This window comes from Alosa sapidissima, chromosome 12, assembly GCF_018492685.1.
Source record: "Alosa sapidissima isolate fAloSap1 chromosome 12, fAloSap1.pri, whole genome shotgun sequence".
Classification (NCBI taxonomy): Eukaryota; Metazoa; Chordata; class Actinopteri; order Clupeiformes; family Clupeidae; genus Alosa; species Alosa sapidissima.
Genome location: NC_055968.1, coordinates 8200909 through 8220028, shown reverse-complemented (window position 1 = coordinate 8220028; position 19120 = coordinate 8200909). Strand labels below are relative to the sequence as shown.

Here is a 19120-nt window from a genome sequence, read left to right as displayed (position 1 = left end):
CCGGTTCCCACCAGCTGGATGACAGCCGGGTAAAGCTCTGACTCGGAGCCCTTAGTCAACAATGGACCAACAAACACAAGACTAGCATAACACAACACACACACATGCACACACACACACACACACACACACACACACACACACACACTCACACGCACACATGTGCATACATACACGCACACACGCGCACACACACAACATACACATGACACATATACTGTATGCAAAAATGCACACACAGGACAAAGGAGACGTAAACACACATACACACTCTCAAACATGCACATACACATACAAGCATATGTTCATTACACATGTGTTATGCATAGATACTAAGAAATGTGCATGCACACACTCATTGCATGCACACACTCAAGTACATACGCATGCACACACTCATACACACATGTACGCACATACACACACACACACACACACACACACACACACACACACACACTCATTTATACACAAACAGATTCCCTACCAAGGCTAAGGAGGAACAGCCTGTTTTTCAGAAGAACATTTAGGTAAGGCGTAAATACACAAAGACAAATGGAGGCATGCTTACGCACAGACACGCACACACATACACACATGCTCTCACACACACACACACACACACACACACACACACACACACACACACACACACATATACACACAAACACACACACACATACACACAAACACACACACACACACACATACACACACACATACACACACACACACACACACACACACACATACGCACACGCTCACACACACATACACACATGCTCTCACACACACACACACACACACACACACATACATACACACATGCTCTCACACACACACACACACACACACACACACACACACACGCTCTCACACACACACACACACACACACACACACACACACACACACACACACACACTCCCGCACACCAAAAAAAAAAAAATACACATAAACAACACCACAGGCAAAAGCCAGGCAATATATTATTTGTCTACACCGGAATGTGACAGCATACTTTCCCCATAGCAAACAGATGAACGATCGAAAAGTACCAAAAACGCACCGAATGAAATATAAAATCTACAGCGGGCTGGCTGGTTAGCAAGGGACACTAAATCTCCACTGAGCAGTGCACACGAAGCCTCTGCGTTTCCTCTTAGACGGCAGCCTAGAAAGGTGAGCCGTCAGGTTTTCTGCATGCACACACACACTGTCACACACACTCCAACATGCACACACACTCTCACACACACTCTCACTCTACTACCGTGATAAAAAGCCAGGGAGCTCGAGCCCTTCCCCCTTAAAAAATCTATCTCCTCACTGCTCCAATCCTCTCCTCTCCCCTATCTTCTCCTCTCCCCTCCCCTCCACTCCCCTCTCTTCTCCCGACTCCTCTCCTTTCCTCTCTGCTACTGTCTCCTCTCCTCCTCTCTCCCCTCTCTTCTCCTCTCCTCTCCCCTCTCTTCTCCTTTCCTCTCTCTTCTCTTCTCTCTTCTCCTCTCCTCTCCCCTCTCTTCTCCTTTCCTCTCTCTTCTCTTCTCCTCTCCTCTCCTCTCCTCTCCCCTCTCTTCTCCTCTCTTCTCCACTCTCTTCTCCTCTCCTCTCCTCTCCCCTCTCTTTTCTTCTCCTCTCCTCTCTCTTCTCCTCTCTTCTCCTCTCCGCTCCTCTCTGCTACTACCTCCTGTCGCGGCGTCAGCCCACCGCCTCGGGCACAAGCACAAGCCCAAGCACACCGCCTCTTTCCCAGGCTCCTGACTGGTGGAGCCGCGTGCCCAGTATGAATGGAGGAGCCGCCGGAGAGAGAGAGGAGAGAGAGAGGAGAGAGAGGAGAGAGAGAGGAGAGAGAGGAGAGAGCGGGAGAGGGGGTGTGTGTGGGGGGGGGGGGGGTGCGCTGACAGTGTGACCAGAATGCTACTGCCGCCGCTACCACCACCAGCGCCACTATGGTACCACAGCACTACCACAGCACGGTTACGCAGCGACAGCCCCAGAAACAGCCACCACAACGGCCACGGCTGCTGCCGCTGCTGCTGCGAGACTACACACACACACACACACACACACACACACACACACACACACACACGCACGCAAAACAAGAGCAAAAGCAGGCAGACGCGTGGAGCGAGGGAGCGAGAGAGGGATGGACGCACGGAAGGATGGGATGGAGAGGTGGAGAGGTGGAGAGATGGAGCGGATGAAAGGATGGGTGAAGAGATGCAAGGGCAAAACGACAAGCGGCTGCAGCCTCCTTACCATTTTAAACCCATTCCACTCCATTTGCGTGCCGGCACTCGTTGTCGTTTCTCTGTCTCTCTCTCTCACTCTCACTCACTCTCTCACCCCACCCGAGCTAATTTCTTTCTCTCTCTCTCTCTCTCTCTCCTCTCCTCTCTGTGTTCTTCTGTGTCTGTCTCTCTGTCTCTCTCTCTCTCTCTCTCAGCGCTGGTCAGCAGAGGTGGCTGGCGAGAGCAGGCATTCCTACTTCAGGAGAGGCAGGGCGAGAATGCACAGGCGTCGGCATGAGCGGTTCTCTCTCTTTCTCTCTCTGCCCCCCTCGCTCTCTCTCTTTCTCTATCTCTCTCTCTCTCTCTCTCTCTCCCTCGCTCCACAGCCCAGCTCGCCGACAGTCTCCTCCTCGTCAGTGAGGTCAGAGACGTCCCCCCTCCCTCTCAACACGCACTGAAGGGGCGCTGCAGCACACTCACTGGCTTCCGCACACGTCCGTCCACCCCTCCTTCTCTGCAGCCCCCACCCCTTCTCTCTCTCTTTCTCTCCGCTCCACTCCTCTCCACCTCCCTCCCCACCCCATTCTCTGGGAAGGGATAGAGAAAAAAATCTAACACCTTTGCTCTTGCAGACTGCAAGCAGAGGAGAGGAGCTTGGCAAAGAGGAAGAGAGGGAGAGAGGGAGAGAGGGAGGGAGGGAAAAAGCCCTTTTTTGGAAAACGGCAGGAGCAATCAATCGCGGGCTGAGGTCTTTGCTTGACTGGGCTCAATGAATTGCACCTACAGGCACTATGGTAATAGGAAGCCTGCGCAGCAATGTGTATAAATTAGCTATTAATGCAGGTCTGTTAAACGGCATACACTAGTGAGATTTAACTACAGCTTTTACCCCTTCTGCAATGTTTGTGTCGCATTATGAACACTTTCAGATTACGTGCAAATAGGATTAAAAAATGTACGACGCCTGTTCACCAATTATATAAATACTGCATTTGACTTGGGACTTCGAGGAATTGTAAAGCGCAACAATGTGCCGTGCGATTTTATTTTATGTTCTTAAATCAAATGTCAATGTTTCCAAAATAACAAGATATCTATAATATCAAAATCGAAATAGAAAATGTCACCATCGCCAAAGTCAGGTATGTCAATTTGCCAAACAGCACGAGTAAATTGGTAGGCTACTTTCATTTATAACCACGCGCCTCAATCGTCGCCTTCCGCTATTCGCGAAAATATTGCACCTGCTCTTTTGTACCATCACGGCCGCTCTTACAGGCAAACACATGCACACACAAACATGCCGGACTAACACATTTAAACTGCTTAATTAACTCGCGTTTTGGTCTTTTGCAATTTATACATTTGTAAAAACACCTAAAGTTTAAAACAGAGTTCAAATGTAACCTACTGAAATCACCTGTAATCACAATTTAAAAGGACAAACTGACAACAATGAACGACGGCAGTACTTCTAATTTCTAACAAACAGGCATGTACTTACCATGACCATTCTTGTTTCAGATATCTCAAAGTACACTGCGCGGCGTAAAGTCTTGCGTCGTATCACAGTGGAGAACACGGATAGCCCGCTGTGCGATTGTAGGAGTTGTGTGTAAAAGGGACTTAGCGCGGTCCCAAGGACAATCGGTTAGAATACGGCGAGATTTGGAGAAGGAATGGATGCACGGTAACAGTTACTTTTCGTGTGAGCTGCGTTTTAGAGACCGTTCACGCTTTTATGGAAGCTGAGCAATAGTCCAAAATAAAACAACAAAAACAAAAAAGATGGACCTTGACGGGAACGTGGTGGAAGCTAGTGCAAGCATCCCCTTTTCTACACACCATTTATTGAGCCCTCTGTCATTCGGGTGTAGATTCTCATTGGCTCCGCTCAGGCAGGGAAGGGGTGGCGCGCTTGAGTAAAGGGAAGGGCAGGGAGTGGGAACCCAAATCGGCGGCCATCAGTTTTTTGGGAGGATAGTAGTCAGCTACCTCAAGAGGCAGCGCTGTTGTCAGAGAAACAGACTGACAGAGTTCATTTGACCCCAGAGTTGTGGTAGAATGTGTGGGCAGGGCTGAACTGACTGAAAGGAGTTCACGCGGTCCGTTTCTCCGTGTTGCGTGCTACGGGCAGTGTTGGGAACTGCGAGGCGCGCGTGTGGTTTTGTATCTCCAATTCAATGAAGCAAATTCACACGACTGGTTCATGAAATATTTAATATATGAACACATATAGGCCTACTCAGACCGCTTGTAATTTAAACGACCTGTCCGATGTGAGTGGCTAGAACTTAGATGCATTGCAATTGTTTTCCATGCTGCTATGCAAATGATATTGCGGAGGAACCTTAACCCTATTTTTATATTTTGTTTTATATTTATATTTCGATATATGCCTTTAGTTGCCTCCGTTTTCAGCACATTCGCTCTCCTTCACAGCTGCACGCAACCGGCATCAATAATTAACGTGAATGCCCAGAGCTGCCACCACTGACAAAACTCATTCCGCATCTGTGGCCGTCAGCGAGCACGATGCCCGAGGATGTGTGAGGAGGTGAGAATGACATGATTGCGTTTTATTTGCCAGTTATATTAAAGTCAGGCGGATACCTTAGCTTACACATCATGTTGTTTATTTATGCGTTGTAGATTATTGTTTTGGCTTTTGATATTGCCCCATAATGATTTTCTATTTCTATTTTCTAATTTCTGACAAAAAGAAAAACGTATTGCAAACATAAGAACACCCTAATGTGACAATGACACTCCTGCTGTGAAAACCATCTTAAAATACACACACTATATTTTAAGAGTCTAAAAAGAAGAGAGTGCGGATGAGCTGACTAAACTAATTCAGGGTGTCATTCAGAGAGTGTCTGTGCCCTGTTCCTCTCTGTACCTGGGACCTGTAATGCCCCTCTGAGATTTCAGCTTGCATGACAGGAATAGAGTTTGGCATGAGAGACCTCAGTGTTATAAAATATGAACCAGATTCATCTTGCCTGCTTGGCCTCTCTTCCAGGGACAAAACTGCATGCCGGAGCACTCGTACATACATACTCTTAATAAGCACAGCATCCTTTTAAATGTTCTGGCCTATAGCATGGCAATGAATAACATTGTTCAGGCAGCTTCCCCTGGCTTTCAGTGGTGCTTTCTAGTCTGTCTGGAAATGGTAGTAAACACAGGCTCTCAGCCACACCGTCTTTTGAAATGTTGTGTCACCACGCAGCAGCCGTGTGTGTTTCAAGAGAGTGACTGAGAGCAGCTGCCATTCCGGTGCAGGGCCGTGGAGTAGAGGCAGCCACTCATCCCCAGCACAAACCAACTCCAGTTAGTCCATTAACCCCAGTGTGAGTTCAGCAATCGGCCCGTCTAACAAGCTCTGATGGGGTGGGGAGGTGTGTGTGTGTGTGTGTGTGTGTGTGTGTGTGTGTGTGTGTGTGTGTGTGTGTGTGTGTATCATGCGGCTCTCCACATCCTCCCCAGCTCCAGAGTGCTGTTAACCCGCACCAGTAATGAGCCCAAACATTCGCAGCGCTTCTCAGGCCCTGAGTAGGCTATTAATGACTGAGGACGCAAATTTTCCCCACAAGGCCGCCTGCTGTGGAGCGCATCTGGGCTGGATCTGGCCGACGACCGGCTCACAGGCGGCAAATCCGGGGCCAGATCTTCCTGATCTGCTCCAAGTATGTTGCTGAGTCTGCTAACTATCAGGGACTTTTTTTTATATTTCCTAGAGAGTAATTCATGAGTATGGAAATAGATGTGGATTTGGGGGAAAATGGAGTGTGTGTGTGTGTGTGTGTGTGTGTGTGTGTGGTGCACGGGGGTGAGTAAGTGGGATTAGTTATTTCCCTCTACTCTCTTCTCTCCCTTCTCTCTCCAGCTCACTGTAACTGCGGCGGCGGCAAACAGAATGAACTATTAAGGAGATCCACGCGTCTCGTCGTGCTCCCACGCTCACCTTTGACCCCTCGCGACCTCGCCCTCACGAGCAGCGCGCCTTTCTGCAGCGCTCCTTCCATGAATGATTCAGGGGCGTGAGCCTCCATCACCCAGCCCCAGCCCCAAGCCCCAGGCCTCTCAACACCTTCAACCCCATTTGAATACAGCTGTCCTGCCACGGAGTCTAGTTTGTTTACATTTTTGCCTCTGCCTCTGACTGACAGAGACCTGCCAAGATGCTGTCTAATTGAGAAACTGCGAATAAGCAGTTGTTTCTGAACTGTGCGAACCCATGGGTCTAGGAAGGAGACAAAAAAAACAACAATACAGAAAACGTCATGGATGAATAATAAGTATATCTTTGGTATAAATTATCATAGGGAGTCGGCCTCCCCGATAGTCATGTTTTATGTGCGCCTCGTTCCGACACTCAGACAGAATAATATAAAATGCGAAATCCTCTAATAAATTGGCTAGTTTCGCTGTATCAACACAGACCTTTGCAACCCTGCGTTTCTCAACCTCGATGTTAGACAATGTGCTTGATTGGTATGTTTACATAACACTAAAACAAGGCATGAGCTTCATAACATCCACATAAACGCAGAGGTGGAAAATAGCTATTGTACTGTATGCAAGGCACAGAGACAGAAAATTCCTTTGTTGATACAGGAGCTGTCTATACAAGTATGTACACAGTGAATTACTAAGCACACGCAGTGAATGCGGGATCACTGTGTATGACATTTTTATTGAATTCATTATGACTTGTTTTCACAGAAGGGTGAAGGTAGAGTGCATTATGTGGTTGTGTAACTATTATTTTACTGTGACTTTTCCTGTGTGCATTTTATATAATATTGAAATTATTTTTACACTCCTGAATTTCTGAGGTAAGCATTTGTATTGCACCATGTGGGCATGCAAGTGTGTGTGTGTGTGTGTGTGTGTGTGTGTGTGTGTACTGTCAAACAATTCTCTAAAACTATGAAATGCTAATCAAATCACTTGTCAACTTACTGCTATGTCAAGAGAACATGAGTTCATTAAAACAAACTCTGCTCTGTAATCTATAACCTGTTGTATAACTATGATTGCAGCTGACATTTCTCTGATGCTCTAAAGAATGAATCTGTGATTCTAAGAATCCCCTCGAACACATGTATGCTCTGTTGAGGCCGGTGTCTCTCTGTCTCTGTGTGTGTGTGTGTGTGTGTGTGTGTGGGTGTGTGTGTGTGTATATGTGTGTGTGTGTGTGTGTGTGCGTGTTTCTGGGTGGCTGCTGCTCTGTTCTAAAGGCAGATGGAAGAGAAGGTCTGCCTCCTTGGGAGCAGTAGGAGGTTTCCGCTGCACCCTGATGAGAGGCAGAGTGGAAGACTCAGAGGCCTGGAGATCTCCTGGCCACACTCACAACACAACCGAAGGGTGCACACACACACACACACACACACACACACACAGAGAGAGAGAGAGAGAGAGTGTCTGTTTGTGTGTGTGTGTGTGTGGGTGTGTGTGTGTGTGTGTGTGTGTGTGTGTGTGTGTGTGTGTGTGTGTGTGTGTCCAAGTGTGAAGGAACAGGGTGGCATACTGCATACACATCATTCTGTTGTTCTGTCAGTAGAACGGGCAGCAAATATTGAATTCTAACGAAGTCTTTCATGAGAGATAAAATGAAGTGCTTTTGGCAAGCAACATGGGTAAAAAAAAAAGAATCTTGACAAGCAAGACTGAACAAAAAAAAGAAAAATGGATCTCTTCAGACACTTTATATAATTATTTTCACATTTTCCCAACAGATCTGCTCATTCTTCAGGGTATTTGAGACTGCAGGGAATATAGCCTGCCTTTTTAATAAGCGGGTAAATATTGGAAGAATGGGGACATTTAAATATCCCTAATGTGAACGTTGACATAATGAAAGGGCTAAATGAATGAGCCGGGCCTATTAACTTAATTTGATTTAATTTTGCTGTCTTATCAGCCTTTTTACTTTTGATGACCTTTTAGTGTAATATGATTCAATGAAATAATGAAATGCATCAACTTATTTTAAAATATAGGCGTCGCTCTTTATATAATTACGATAGACTGTCAGTCATGGCTTGATATGCCATATAGCATACCTGTCAATATTTAGCTTTCCAAAAACGGGAGATTTTTTTTCGGGGGGGGGGGGGGTGTTTGCATATTTAATACGTATCTGTGTTTGCATATTTAATATGCTTTATACACGTGTTTCAACACTGCATATCGGTCGTTGCTTTTACCTTACCATTACCTTACGCATGCCAGTTATGTATCCACCAGCTGCCTGCCTGCAGCCTACTTCCAAAACTCCAAAGTTGCTTGCTGTCAGATTTGGTTCCAAGGGAACAAATTCAGTGTATCAACAACACTCAATAACAGTTTATGTGATGTGTTAATCAATTAAATTCCCTACAATTTCACAACAGCTAGTCCTGGGGTAGGCCATTCAACTAGCCCGCTTGCTTACGACGAGACTCAGGCTGCGCAGTTGGCACCCGCTTCCTTATTTGGGTTTTGGGTTGCCAGGTTTTAGCCTATGACAAAACGGTTGAAATTGAAACTAAGTGATCGTGTATGTGTAGGGTGTATTTCATACACAATCTGGCAACATGAATGGATCAATGATTTTAAAAAAGCAGTTTGATGGCCATGCAAATTACGGGAGTTTTCCGGGAGAAATAACAAAATGGGAGGGTGCTGGGAGATGACCTTGAAATACGGGAGAAACCCGGGAAAAACGGGAGTGTTGACAGGTATGCCATATAGACAGTATAGCTTCTTTTATTGTCACAACGCTTATGTGCAGAAACCCACACAGATTTGCACACACACACACACACACACACACACACACACACACACACACACACACACACACACACACACACAGAGGCACTCTACCCCACGTGAACACAAATACAGACACAACAGACCACCCGTCTTTCTCTGTCTCACACACACACACACACACACACTTGTCTCCTCAAGCCTCTATGGTCTGATCCAGTCGTGTACTTAGCACCATTTAAACGCCACCACCACCACTAGTCTCGGTACCAGAACCAGATCCAGTAGGCCGGAGCCGGGCCTTCTCTGAGAGCCCACTGGTCTGCAGGCCATTACTGGGCTAATTGCTTTGAACTCGGCGAGCCCCTGCCCCTGCTCTGAGCCCCTGCCAGCCCCTGGCCAAGTCCCGCCCCACTAACAGGAGCACGCCCAATTCGCCAACGCTTTGTTTTAGCCTAAATGACTTTACCCACCCATGATTACATCTCATGCTCACACACACACACACAGCAGCATGCACTTGTGTGCGCGCACACACACACACACACACACACACACTCAAACTAATACAAAACAAAACACCCAAACACACACAAAAACACATATACAGATCCCTCTTTTTATAGTCGTTTTATTTGACATCTAAGAAAATAATATACTATTGTATGCTTTTGTATGCTGCTCTGTGCTGTTTTTTTAATTCAGAAGTCAAATATATTTGTAGAGAAGGAAGATATCTGTATTTGGGCTGGTACTGCTTTCTCTGCTTGGTGCGGGTCATGTTGAAACATGTAACTGGCATGGCGATAATTGCTAGAAAACCACAGAGGCGGTGAAATCTTACTGTGGGATGAAGCAACTCTACGCAAGTCGTAATTGACACTCTGCATAATCACAGGTTTATTTAAAGACGGAGATGTGCAGATCCAAGGTGGAGTGTCACTCTGAACATGTTAAGGAAGTGTCGCTCATTACTGACTCATTTCAAGTCTTCCCTGTTCAGACCTCGCTGGAGCTTCGCCTGCTAAATGTTGCAGATAACACACTCTCCCTGCCGTGACCGGCCTTACACAAGCGGTCAGATCCTCATGGCTAAATCAGTGTGTCTGTTGATGTAGGCTACCCAAAGCCTGAAAATGTGACGTGAGAATAACATTGAGATTAATAGCCGCGGAGGCTAAACGAGGCTGTTTAACTTCGGGTTGGATGGATGCTGCGCATGACTGGTACAAGACTGACAATAGCAGTGCAATTAAAAGTGTTCCGGCTCAAGGGCAGTGGTAGCATAGTGGCTAAGGAACTGGGCTAGCCAGAAAAGTTGTGGGTTCCAGACACCTAACCCTGAGTTACTCTGGGGAGACTGGCCCTTGTCATAATTGACACATGTAAGTTATTTTGGATAAAAACATCAGCCAAATGAACAAGTCTAAGTCTAGCTGGCTGACCGTGTGACTGGGCAGCGGTGTAGCTGAGGCTCAGTGTGGAGGATGAGGTGTGGGGTCATACACAGAGGGCCTGTCACTTCACTGGCAGCTTACAATGCCTCCTAGGTCATGGGTTTAGTGATTGGAGAATACACATACTGATAGTGTTTAGGTAGGTTTCCTTATAAAAAACGAAGGCATCCAAAATAAAGGCCTCTGGTCATTAAGTAAATATACATGTGTGTAGGCTTACATGGTTAATTGAGGCTGATTAGCCTCTGACCTTTCAGTTAAAACCCTCTCCATACACACACACACTCCACATCCCACCAGCACCCCTGCCCTGACGCCGCCCCCCCCACCCTCTGTGCCTGTGCTGCTCTGACATCTCTAATGGCGGCCCCTAACCGGATCGGAAGTGTCATCTGCCACCTGCCTGTCTGGCCGACCGGGCGGCTCCTATCGGGCCTCGAGTCAGACACGCGGAGACTCCCTGTGCAATCTGTTCACAACGCACTTCACACCAACACACACCACCGTACGCCACAGAACCACACACACACACACACATGCACATGCTCACGGCACAGCGCAGGCTGCCTCGGAGAAGGGAAATGAAAATAAATTGCAATATGGCTTTCATCTCAGAGACAAACACACAAACAAACAAACAAATGAATACAGAGGCGGAGAATGCGTAAGCCTGCATGTAACGGTTATTATCCATCTCCTAATGTGTTCCTAGCGCCTGGTGTAATAAACTAGCTTGTGTTGTTTTGATGACTTTGGCTCTTATGCACGTTTTGTCTTTCTGAAACCGGATAAAGTCAGTGTAACCAAAATTGAGTTATTGGTTATCATTCAATGCTTGAAAGAAGTCAGAACCACAAATGTTTTTGTATCCATTTGGCTAGATAGATGCATAGTGTTAATCCATTTTGCTCAGTTTTACTTTGCATAAGCCTGGCGCGCTCATGTGTCTATCCTGAGCTCGTACATTAACGTCAAACTGCCAAATCTCGCTTTATCGAGCTCTTTGCGAATAAAAAGCAAAGCTTCCTTCTCCCGACAGCCAATCACTCTGTGTGTCAGAAGACATGAATCATGGGAGTTTCAGCCTCAGTCCCCATCAGCACGGAGGAACACTTCACCAACACATGAATTCTTCATGCTGGCTTCAGGACAAGACTGCACAACATTCGTCACAAGCAGTTTTCAGTCCCAATTCTACTCTACCTGGACAGGACAGGACAGAGCATTAGTTTGAGTTGTGGCCCGTGTCATGCCACAAAGCTCAAGTAAAAGAGCATTGGATTTAAGCCAAGATTTTACTTTAACTCATTTGTAAAAATGGTTACTCGTTGTTGACTCTATGCTTTAACACTGTTATGGTAAGAAAAACATTGTTTATTGTGGTTTCTTTGATAATTATGTTCTTGAAATATATATTGCATAATTTCAAACTTTAATATAAAAGAACACAGCAGTATGTAGTGTATGGTGTAATGTAATGGTTCTCATTTATGCTTCCAGTAACATCACCTCAATCCTTTTTGTAGTTAGAAAGATGAAAGCGAGGTTGTTTTTTTCTTCCTTTGTATGTACCCTAGCATCAGGATGCAGGCGCAGTAGGAGAGTCTGATTATGGTCCATTTGGGGCTCAGTGGTGCGCTTGTCTGATGTATAGGATACGAGGGGGAAAAATGCACGCAAGCAATTTGTTTTCCTGTCATCAGCACCGCCATCACTGTCATCACTCATGCTCTCTCTTTCGCTCTGTTTTTTGTTAGTGTAAGTGTGTGTGTGTGTGTTTGGAGTGTGTGTGGATGCAACTGTTTTTTCTTCAGTGTGTGTATGTGTGTGTGTGTCTGCATGTCCTCATGTGTGTGTGTGTGTGTGTGTGTGTGTGTTTGTATCTGTGCATGTATCTGTGTTTATGTGTGTGTGTGTGTCTGTGCATGTCTGTGTGTGAATGTGAATGTGTGTGTGTATGCTGGGCACTGCAGGGGTGTTGGAGATGTGCAGACGGGCCGTGAGCTGAGGAGTGTGTGTGTGTGTGTTTGTGTGTGTGTGTGTGTGTGTGGGAGGGAGGGGATGAGTTGGGGACGCTGCGCTGTGTTTGATCCCAGCCGGATTCCACCATCACGCAATGAGGCTGACCGCTGTGGCCCATCTGCACCAGGCTTTAATCAGCGCCACCCTCCAGAGCCGCCAGCCTCTCCGTGCCCACTGCGCCCGGGCCTGGTGGCCCCCGCGAAACACAACACACACCACAGACGACATGGCCGCCTCACTGAACCACCCCGTCTGGCCCGCGGGGGGCGCTCTGTAGAGGACTTTTTCATGGCTGTTTTGCTCCTTTTTTTGGACCATTGTTTGTCGCGTTTCTTGGTGTAATGACAGTCACAGGATTATTACCTGCTGCAAAAAGAGTGAATTTACAGGGCAGCTGAACAAGAAGAAGGGCGCGAGGAAGACAAAGCCATTTCCTTGCCAGTGGTCACCTCTAAAATTTGTTATCTTTAAATTATACGGGATGTTATTTGTGCGGTTGTCCCCAAATCTCAGGAGTAATCTGTGAGCATGCAATCTCTCTCTCTCTCTCTCTCTCTCTCTCTTTCTCTCTTCTCTCTCTTTCTCTTCATTTTCTGTCTCCTCCTCGTCTCCTCCCATCTCTGTGTGTGAACATCCTTTATCCCCTTGGCTCTCCAGGCCCCATGTTCCGGTGAAGCTAAAGTCATTCCTGTGCAATGCAACGTCTCTGCTGCTCTGCCTCGCTCTGATTTCCCCCGGAAAGCCCTGGCAGCAAGGTTAGTAATCAGAGTGTAAGAGGCAGCAAGCCATATGACAGAGGGATAGAGAGAGAGAGAGATAGAAATGGAAAGAGAGAGGTAGGAGAGAGAGATGGGAAAAGAGAAATAAAAATGGAAAGAGAGAGAGGTAGGAGAGGGGTGGGGGAAAGAGGTTTAAATACCACACGTAAATACATTTTCTGCTCTTTCTAAAACTGCGTCATTTCAGAGGCTGCCTATTGACGTCTGTGGCAGGCATCATGCTCGACCATTTAAAACCCTAATGCTCACTGTTAGATGCCATGCATTATTTATGCACTGGAAAACTAGTGGGGGCGATTCCTCTTCTCTCCTCCTCGGGGCTGCAACCAATATCAGAGTCTCTCTCTCTCTCTCTCTCTCTCCAACGCTCGAGGAGGTCACTCCACGGCGCAGAGGTTTGCTTCAGCCATCCTCGACGCACACGCCAAGGAGACATCATTTATTCATGACAGCTGCAGCAGCCATCCCCCCAAACAATTAGTAAATCAGTAAGAACGCACTGGGTAAGAAACTATCAATTCCACAATGCAGGTCTGTTCATCAACATGTCAACTTCCGGGCACAGCCTATCGCTCAGGCGCTCGTCCGCATTTATCACTCCGCAATCAGCCGGCGAGGTATGACTCACGCCGCTGCCTCCGTCACCGTCACCTCTTCTACCGTCGGCCTCAGGCTCTCGTCGGTAGATAGCCAGCCACCCTATACTGGCGGATGATTACGATCCTCAAATAGCAGGTGCATCCAATTTGTCTGACCGCTCATGATGCCATGGCTCGCGTGCGCGTATAATGGCCCGGTGTAATTTGGTGTCAACATGTGACAAGGGCCTTTGGGAGAATTAACGCATGTCGAATTAGGCCTGCGTCTCCAGAAGAGGTCTGCTGTTCCTTTTCTGTCTTCTATTATGATGAGATTATCTCAGTTCATAATGACAGTCTGTCCTTTTTTGGGGGTAGGGGTTTGTGTGTGTGTGTGTGTGTGTGTGTGTGTGTGTGGGGGGGGGGGGTTGTTGGGGGGGGGGGGGGTCGCAGGATTTTGGTGTCGGTGCAGAAGGAGAGGGATTACAGACGGAGGGGGAAGAAGTGCTTCAGCAACAGTGTTGTTCTGTTCTGAATAAGAGTCACTTTGGCGAATGCCCTTTCTCAGCCTGGCGCTAATTACCAAAAGCAGTCATTACAGTGCTAACGTCGAAGCGCATAAACCCTGCTTTTAGGCATTCATGCTGCACCGTCTAATTTATTTATTTATGCAGCTTCCCATTTATATTTATTCTGAGACAATTGTAAATAGACGCAGAAACAATAGCCTGTACAGTATTATCGGGTAATTTGGCCATTTATTCGGTACCAGAAGTGAAATGCCATGGTAGTGCAAATTGCGATCCAGTCAGTGGTATAAATAAAAACACACATGCCCTAATGCGCCATATCCACAATATTATTTCCTTAGATGCTATTATGCCATTAGCATGATCAATCTAGCATTGGCGTTGCACTATTGGAAACGCTTGTGGTGTGGCGCCTGGCGCCTGGCAGGCTGTTAGTCTTTGTGTTGTTTGTGTGTGTGTGTGTGTGTGTGTGTGTGTGTGTGTGCGACGTGTTTTTAGCTGGCACGGGGCAAGGTGCTCTCGTCTGGACTACAAAGCTCTGCAGTGTTCGCCGGCTGGTGTGTGTGTGCGTGTGTGTGTGTGTGTGTGTGTGTGTGTGTGTGTGTGTGTGTGTGTTCGCCGGCTTCTCTGCTCAGATGTTCATTTTCACCGCAGCACAATCTCAGACAAACACCACTGCCTCCCGCATGATGAATGGACCCCTGTTGAACACACACACACACACACACACACACACACACACACACACACACACATACACACACACGCACACACACACATGCTCACACACACATACACACACACGCACACACACACATGCTCACACACACATGCTCACACATACACTCACACATACACACTCACTAACTCACTCACACATACGCACACACATATACACACACACACACTCACACATACGCACTCACACACACACACGCACACACTCCACATACACACTCACTCACTCACACATACGCACACACATACACACAGACACACACACACATGCTCATACTCAGACACATACAGACAGTGTTGTATAAAGTACTAGAAAGCAATACTTGAGTAAAAGTACAAGTATCATACTAGAAAAAGACTTTGGTAGAAGTGAAAGTTGCCTTTTAGAATATTACTTAAGTAAATGTCTTAAAGTATCTGATATATACTGTACTTAAGTATCAAAAGTAATTTTCTGATATTTAATGTACTTAAGTATTTGAAGTAAAAGTAAAAAGTAAAAAGCAAGCAGTTTTATTTTGAACTTTTATTGTAAACTTTATTTTGTCTTTCTTATAGTAAAGCATAAAGCATATTCAGGGTTCCCATATCTTCTTAATCTCACTCATCAAATCAAATCACATTCTTTTCTAGGACTTTTTAGGCACAATTCTCTGAAATGAAAAATAAATAACTTATTTCTTTCACAAAAAAAATTACCTGCTTGTAGGGAGAACATTTTGGTCATGTGGCATGAGCATTTCTAGGGCTTACTCTCCAGGTCACCGTCACTCACACACACACACACACACACAGGCCACCTATGTCCAGCAACTACTAATATACCAGTCATTAGTTGAAACTTAAAAGGTGTTTGTTCATCTTCAAAAGAAGCTGTTTTTCAAAGTTGCCAGAATTCAGTGCCCGGGATTTTCAGGCCCAAGACCGACCATAGTGGTGGAAATTGGATAAATTAAGCAACATTTCAGCTCTTACTATCCTGTAGTTTTTATTAGTACCATGGTTCAACAAATGTGTAAAGGTTATATAATAGTTCACTTTAACTGAGAAGTTAACAAAAAATATTCCACTATTCCACAAGTTACCAAAACAGAAAGAAAGAAAGAAAGCCTTTGAAATGTAGCCTATCCCATGATTCCACAAAGAGGCATATTGAACTAATGTTTAGGCTACATGTTTTTTGCATGGGTAGGCTATATTGTTGTTTGGTGATTTAGCCTACTCCTTTACTACACCCTCTTTTGAGCAAACAAGGCATATAGGTTTATCATGTAGGGTAATTGTTCTTTCTTACATTAAATAACTTTAATTTATCCTCTCTACTTGTCCCTGTAGTCATGGCCTCCTCATCACTAATTTCCGGCTCATAATTTTCAATGGTTGACTGGTTGATCTGCTGCTCAGTTTCTCCTGGCCTCTTTCTACCCTCCATCCTTCCTGACGCTTGTGTCTACTGTAGGGCCGGCTTGGCTATCCGTATCTGAGAAAACTTTTTGGAAAAGACGGGCTATATGGACCCAACCAACTCTTTTTGGGAGGGGAGAACTCCCTCACGTAGGCTACAACCCATACAGAGGCATTGCATTGGTGTCATGCACAGAATGCGGAACGTGTCCTACTTTAAGAAAAGATAGACTAACGTGACAAATGTCAATATTTGTTTCCTCGACCGGCCCAAAAGTGAAGCGGCCCACCGGGAATTCTCCCGATTACCCACCCCGGGCCTGATTCAGTCTTAAACGTCCCAAATACTTGACGCACCCGACCAGTAGCGCGACAATGTGACGTCACAGAAGCGCCATAACCATTTATACTCACGTGTGGTGGTCGCGACACTATTTGCAATATTCTCCTGAACAGAGGTGTCGCTGTTGTGAAAAGACTAATGGTACAGATCCACATGTACTTCACTTCATTTTGTCGTGTTGCATTCCACTCTAGTCCTATGGGTGACGTGAAGCGACTTTAACGCGCACGCAAAGCATTCCGGGAAGGCAGCGCTGCATTTGAAATAATGTCGCGCGTCAAAAAGCTGGCCGATGCCCAGCTTTATGCAAATGAATCCGTTGAACGCAAGGCGACTCTCCAATGAAAGGACGAGGTTGTAGGTCCTTTGTTCTACCACAACGGTGCCTGTGAAACTTTGGTTCCGCTTACAAGACAAATAATGTTTTAACGATCTCTTCCACGACCACCTAGTAGTCCATAAAACAAACAAAACTTGGATTTGGATGAATATATTGACTGTTGGTGTTTCTGGTGAGGATGTGAGATTGCATTGAGTAGTTTAAATAAAACAAGATTTCGAAATGGCTTGCATAATTTGTTTAGGCTATTAATGTGTTGTATACTGTTAAGTACATGCCTAAAATTGTGGTCCATTTGTAGAAAAACACTTAAGATACGTTAAAACGAACTGAATATGAGCTGGTAACTGACATTTTAAATGAAACGCCCACACACGACTGAACGAGGGGAGGCAGCACGACCCCATGCGTATGACGTGTCGTGCAAGTGGATCGGTACCGTAACGCTAACTACGTTACACAGCAGAAGAAGCCGCAGTAAGAAACACTTAGCTAGCCTCTGATGGTACTTCACACTTTGGTTGCTACTATTAACATCATTATCATCTAGTTTCCAAGGTGTGTGCACAGATAGATAGATAGATAGATAGATAGATAGATGTATATATAGATAGATACTTTAGTCATCCCGAGGGAAATTTTAATAATTTAAACAGTTTAGTTAGCTGGCTAGCTAGCTAGCAGCTGGCTGAGTTTTTGTAATTTCCTGAAGTGGAAAGAGATTTTGTTCAGGCCTTAATAGATATCCTTTGTTTGAAAATAAATAGTTTCTATTCTTTCCTCTTAATTCCATGTGTTGCAACTCTCGCTGGTAACTTTGTTAACTTATCCAGCAAACTATTATAAATTCACGACTGTAACAAAACACTGCAACTCTTGCTTGCCCTCGAACTAGTTCATTCTTCCTGTTTCCGCTTTGTCGCGCTCGTCTGAAAAAAATGAGTGGTGCGCTACCTCGCGCTACCTGGCTTAAATCCTGGCGCGCCAGCAAGATCTACGTCATTTTGACGTCACGTTGTCGCGCTACCGGTCGGGTGCATCGAGTATGTAGAAGCCCTTACTCTTCTTGGACTGAAGACAACTCCTGCGATGCTATGGATGCCTTTCACAGGCTGCTAGGGCAGGTAGCCGATGTACAGAAACATTTCTTGCAAATACGGCCACGGGTGTATGACGTTATATTCACCACTACCCTGTTCACCGAGTTCACCACTATCGTCGTGGTGGTCATCTATGATAACGGGAGATCCTCCAGTAGGTGCTCGTGCTTCCATGGCGGTTTCAGTTGTGCGTCCTCCTCCTTTAGCAACAAACAAGAGCTGAAATAGAGCGCGCAGCGTGCGGAGTGTGCGTAATGCAATCTAGGAGCAGTGATTCGCCAAACCTCCCTTATTGCAGTCGCACACATTTTTTCTAATTTTATGTTTTAGTAACGAGTAACGAAGATGCTTAGTGGAAATATAACGGAGTAAAAGTATACATTTTATCTAGGAAATGTAGTGGAGTAAAAGTGGAAGTTGACATAAATTTAAATAGCGAAGTAAAGTACAGATACGTGAAATTTCTACTTAAGTACAGTAACGAAGTATTTGTACTCCGTTACATTACAACACTGCATACAGATCACACTCATACTCTCTCACACACACACAATTTCAATCTCTCTCTCTCACACACAGACACCCTGACACAATGAGCTGTGGGCAGGCTTTTTCCAAAAGAGATCTATGATCCTCTTCTCTCTGCCTTTCTCTCTCTTATTCACTCTTTCTCCCTCCCCCTCTCTCTCTCTCTCTCTCTCTCTCTCTCCTCTGTAGGGGACATCACAGGCGGTTACTTCCAGGTCAGCATACCTGCATCACCAGATCTGACCTTCCTCTACACTGGAGCCTCACTCATCTCCACAATGTCTCCCAAACCCTCTAAA

The 19120-nt window shown here is 45.9% G+C and overlaps 1 protein-coding gene across 12 annotated transcripts in view; it reads right to left on the bottom strand.

Annotated features, from left to right (window-relative positions):
• The window catches only part of elavl4 (ELAV like neuron-specific RNA binding protein 4), a 94379-nt gene that overhangs the window by 63180 nt on the left and 12079 nt on the right, over window positions 1–19120 (bottom strand). Inside the window, exon 1 of one of the 12 annotated variants that reach the window (XM_042057529.1) lies at window positions 3742–4080. The exons of 9 other annotated variants lie outside the window; for them this stretch is intronic. In XM_042057529.1, coding sequence (XP_041913463.1) covers window positions 3742–3750 — 9 coding nt within the window. In that variant the 5' untranslated portion in view covers window positions 3751–4080. Of the gene's footprint in view, window positions 1–2265; window positions 2301–3741; window positions 4081–19120 lie in introns of those variants that run through there. 2 more of the 12 variants (XM_042057526.1, XM_042057525.1) reach the window with 2 other exon arrangements.